This window comes from Bidens hawaiensis, unplaced genomic scaffold (genome assembly GCF_021521415.1).
Source record: "Bidens hawaiensis isolate Kalapana, Puna unplaced genomic scaffold, B.hawaiensis_p1.1 tig00000459_1, whole genome shotgun sequence".
Lineage (NCBI taxonomy): Eukaryota > Viridiplantae > Streptophyta > Magnoliopsida > Asterales > Asteraceae > Bidens > Bidens hawaiensis.
The window spans coordinates 730312-735487 of NW_027491031.1; the positions used below are offsets into that span (position 1 = coordinate 730312).

Consider the following 5176-nt stretch of genomic DNA (forward strand, 5'->3'; position numbering starts at 1 on the left):
ATATACAAAGAATATTAACATTAAATTCAAATAATTTGACATGTTTAGAAGCCTCGTAATTTGACAATGAATAACCTGCTATCACATATATATTGCATGATATAACAATATTAGAAATCAACATAACAAGATAGTCAAAGAAGACATGGATAAATAAAAAAACACATACTATTTAGCCTTAAAACTCATAATTATATGTTTACTATTCACAGGCCTATTCAGCTGGTATTGAAGAATTTTTTCGGCCAAACCGCGAACTATGGTTTTTGAAGAAATGATAAGAATTGTTAATAAATAGAAAATATGGGGAAGGTTAACGTACAAATGAAATTAGCGTGCTAAACGTGAGAATCAAGTAGAGTAATTATATATACAAGTAGAGTATTTATGTAATTACATTACTCTATGATGTAATTACATAAATACTCTACTTGTATATATAATGACTCTACTTGATTCTCACGTTTAGCACGTTAATTTCATTTGTATTTGATCCAAACCCTATAATGAACTTCATATTCCTAAAACGAAAAAAATAATAATGATAACAAATATTAAACGTCTAATTCCTAGTTCCAAACAATAAACCAAACCATAAACCGTCAAACAGTGAAGCAAACCATATATATTTCAAACCGGCCACTTTCTTCAATTCGGGCGGTTCGGGTGGTTTACAAACTACATATTAACCGATCCCATTGGTTAGCATAGTCTCTGCGAGCGTGCGAGTTTTCCAGTAACGCAGGTTATCAAAATTACCAAAAAAGAGAGCATACAAATTATTTTTTTACTTTATATAGTAACTTATATTTAGTGCATTAATATAAAAGATCCTTTTCTAGGTTGTTCCTGTATACACTGCACAGAAGCATGACAACAACAGTTGGATAGATATGTGTGTCTTTAATGCTCTTATATATATGACTTTGAATATGTAACATATCTTTCACACATCATCAAAATAACAATGCATATTATCCTCCACAAACCATCTTATTTTCTTGTGTTCTTGTTGCTGTTGCATTTACAGTGTGATGCAAACAGTGGTTCAAAAGTACCAGCAGTTATAGTGTTTGGTGACTCAGTAGTTGATACAGGAAATAATAACTACTTGCAGACTATTTTTAAGGTGAATTATCCTCCTTATGGTCAAGATTTTTCTGGAGGTCAACCCACTGGCAGGTTTTCTAATGGCAAAGTTCCTTCTGATTTCCTTGGTAATATACATACATATATACTGTATACATACATGCACACATGCATATGTAGCCATGTAGGGATGCGTGTTTTTCAGAACCGATATTATGTTGAGAACTGCGAGAACGGCATAAAACATTTTATATAGTGAATTGATGATTTATTGAGATAGTGGGTGGGTGGTTATGTAACTGTCATATGTATCACACTTAAAGCAAAAGGTACAGGTGCATTATGCAGTTATCATAACTCTCATTGTGTTTTTGCTTGATTAAATAGTTGACATTTTAATCTTTAAAAGATAATAATTTGATTGGGAAAACATTATGCATGATTATTATTATGCTTGATGCAGAGTGGAAGCAAGAATAAATGAGAATAAGTCTAAGAGAAAATTCATATTATCTTCAATGTGTAGACTATTATATGATTTATATCAATCCTCTTTTATATAGGCTTGTAAATGAACCGAACAAATACGAATAATGCATATTCGTTTTCGTGTATTTAACTTAACCGAACAAATGATTGCACAGACAGTTAAATGAACACGGTTTTCTTGTTCATGTTCATTTGTTAAGAAAATGAACATGTCCGTGTTTGTAAGTAATGAAAATTGTTGGTCCTTTTTTGTATTAAGACTTTGAAAATCATATTTATTTTTTAACAATTTGTTAATTAATGTATCTATAATAATTTGCAGTGGAAGACTTAGGTATTAAAGACACACTGCCACCATATCTTGATCCATCCCTTAAAATTGAAGATCTAGTGACAGGAGTTAACTTTGCATCTGGAGGTGGTGGATATGATCCCCTTACATCTGAGCTTGCGGTATGTATAACCTACATGGGTCGGGTTGGTCAGGCCGTCGGTGGGTTTTGTAACATACGAATAGGGGTGTAAGCTAAGCGAGCCCGAGCCCAACTCGTTTTAACTTACAAGAGCTCATGCTCGAGCTTGGCCCGTGTGCCATTTGTTCAAGCTCAGGCTCTAATCATTTATTATTTATTGATTCATATACATTTTTACTATTTCTCTATTTTTTGAGAAAACTCTTAAACGAGCCTAAGCTAGGCTTAAGCTCATGTGAACTACATTAAACGAGCAAAAGTTTGGCTTGAGCTCGACTGTGGAGTATGAAACTAATATACATAGAAGTCCAAAAGAGTTTTAACTTAAAAATACACAAAGCTCGTAAAGGCTCAACGAGCCTATAAGATCTTCTCATATAAGGCTTGAGCTCGGGCTCGATAACTAAATGAGCTTTATCTGCATCTCGGGATCGGCTTGTTTCGAGCTTTTATTGATTCGATCTAAATATATTTTTTATTGATTTACATACATTTTTAATATTTTTTTTTTGATTTTGAGGAACCACTTTAACGAGCCTAAGCTTGGCTCAAGCTCGTGTGCACTACATTAAACGGGCAAATACTCGGCTTGAGATCGACTTTGGAGTGTGAAACTAATAATATACAAAAAAGTCCAAAAGAGTCACAACGTAAAATATACACAAAGTTCGTTAAGTCTTGACGAGCCTAAACAATCTTCGAGCTTTCTTATTGTTCTGAACTAAATGAGCTTTATTTGACGCTTGGGCTGCTCGGCTCGTTTGCACCAGTACATACAAATTAAGTAATTATTATAACTTGTAAATTTTTTTATTTGATAATAGTCAGTGATATCACTTGAGGAACAAATAGAGTTATTTAAAGAGTACATGGAGAAGGTGAAATCAATGGCTGGTGAGGAAGTGGTTAACACAATATTAAGTAAAGGGTTGTTTGTAGTTGCAACTGGAAGTAATGATGTCACCAACACATATTTTAACAACCCTATAAGGCTTTACCACTATGACTTTGATTCCTACACTCAACTTTTGGTAGATTCTGCTTCCTCCTTTTTACAGGTAACTTAGCTCATTTCGATCTCTATTTCTAAAGCTCGAGCTCGAGCTCGGTCATTTACTATTTGTTAATTAACTTTTATATATTTATAATTACTTTTATATAGTTTCTTTCAATAATTTTACATATAACACAATATATATTATTTAGTTATTTTTCATAACATAGTATAGATTAATTAATAACTATTAAAGATATATTAATATATGTTGCAAAATTTATATTAATTATAGACTCGTTTAAGCTCACGAGTTGGCTCGAGTTCGATAAGTAAAGCTCGGACTCGCTTATTAAACGAGGTTACTTTTAGGCTTGGGCTCATACTCGTTTAAGCTCGGCTCAATCGAGTTTTTTCACGAGCCGATCTCGAGTAGCTCATGAGCAGCTTGGCTCGTTTGTACCCCTAAATGTCACATGGGGTTGATGGCTAGGCCTTGGGATCTTGTAGTCTCATGTTGAGAGTCTTTTCCGTGCATTTGTTACACGTTTAAGGATTTTTAGTATACTAAAATTAGGATAGGTAATTTTTCCTTGCAAAATAAGAAGTATGTTTGTTTTTTTATAAAATGAACTTCTTGTTTTTTTTTGCATAAGTATCTTGTTGAAATCACGTCCAAGGGGTAAAATGGTCATTTATGCTTTACGCAACTTATAATCTTATATCCTTCGCTTGGCAAGTTATCAAGGTTTTTGACATGTGACTTCCTATTTAACACTAATATTATGATTAAAATCAACAGAAGTTATGCAATTTAGGTGTTCGACGAATCGGCGTGTTTGGGATCCCACCCATAGGATGTCTACCATCACAAAGAACTTTAAAAGGAGGAACACAAAGACAATGTGCAGAGAGGTATAATGAGTTAGCAGCATTATTCAACACCAAGTTATCAATGAAGATCAATTATTTGAACAATAATCTTCCTTTTGCAAAATTGGCTTACATTGATGGTTATTATCTTCCACTTGACATCATTCAAAACCCTACAAAATATGGTATGTTGTTTTTCGTTACAAAAACATAATTCTTTGTTCACGTTTATTTTCTACCGATAATTGAATAAAAGATTTACTAATTCATACTTACTGGGGTGTTCATAGTCTGGTTCAGTCGGTTTGAACTTATTTGTTTTTTTTCAAAATATTAGTTTGTATAAAAAATAATAAACTTGACAAAAAAATCAATCGGTTTATGATATTTTGTTGCAGGGTTTGATGTTTCAAACATAGGTTGTTGTGGCACGGGGACTATAGAGGTAGCGTTCTTATGCAAGTACACGTGTACAAATGTGTCCGAATATGTATTCTGGGATAGCTTTCATTTTACAGAGAATGCATACAGAATCATTGTTCGCGATTTCCTCAGCAAAAATATGAATTTGATAACGTGAATTGACAAGTACTATTTTTCTTTTTTTTTTCATCCACTTCTTTGTAAGTTTCAATTATAAAGATTGTTTTGATCTTTTATTTGATATCATGCACCATTTGTTATACAAAATGGATTGAATTATTGCATTGGCCCACTAATTTAATTTAACATTGGCAACCCTAAAACAAGCAGCTGGGCTTTGGCTTTGGCTTGGGCTTGGGTTTGAGTAGTGGGTTCATTCGATTGCTTGCAACTAGGGTTGTGAGCCTATAACTTTTACCCGAAACATGACCTGAAGGCACCCAAACTCGACCAAGCTGAACTTTAAATGTGTCAGTTATCGGGTCACTTTTTCACAGCAAAAAACCTAAACAACCCGGAACCCGAAAAAACAAACCATAACTGTCTTTTTTTTTCATAGATGTGTTTTCGTTTAGAATCTTGGTATTTGGAATAGTAAGTTATGGGAAGCTTGAATATTATCATATCATATTGTCAAATAATTTTTGAATTTTGATGATATTTGGTGAAAAATTTTACATTTAAACCCGAAAACTGAACAAACCGGCCCAAATTAACACAAACCCAACCAGCCAGAACTTTAAATGAGGTCGGTTCTCGGGTCACTTTTTTCCATCAAAAAATCTGAACAACCTTATTCGAAAAAGAAAAAAAGAGACCCAAAGAGCACCACTAC

General features: G+C 33.3%; 1 protein-coding gene across 1 annotated transcript; it reads left to right on the forward strand.

Moving 5' to 3' along the window:
- The first annotated feature begins 713 nt into the window (after positions 1-713).
- LOC143629604 (GDSL esterase/lipase EXL3-like) lies at positions 714-4522 on the forward strand. Its single transcript, XM_077098839.1, has 5 exons — positions 714-1217; positions 1901-2031; positions 2876-3109; positions 3848-4103; positions 4317-4522. Exons 1-5 carry the CDS (start codon positions 968-970, stop codon positions 4496-4498), a joined length of 1053 nt encoding a protein of 350 aa, XP_076954954.1. The 5' UTR covers positions 714-967; the 3' UTR covers positions 4499-4522.
- Positions 4523-5176: the final 654 nt, after the last annotated feature.

What these genes read in the sequence shown, in the direction of transcription:
- LOC143629604 (XM_077098839.1), top strand. Translation starts at nt 968, where the DNA reads ATGCATATTATCCTCCACAAACCATCTTATTTTCTTGTGTTCTTGTTG. An exon ending in CCCTTACATCTGAGCTTGCG is followed by an intron (nt 2,032 to 2,875) that starts GTATGTATAACC and finishes ATTTGATAATAG; the next exon opens with TCAGTGATATCACTTGAGGA. An exon ending in TCAAAACCCTACAAAATATG is followed by an intron (nt 4,104 to 4,316) that starts GTATGTTGTTTT and finishes ATTTTGTTGCAG; the next exon opens with GGTTTGATGTTTCAAACATA.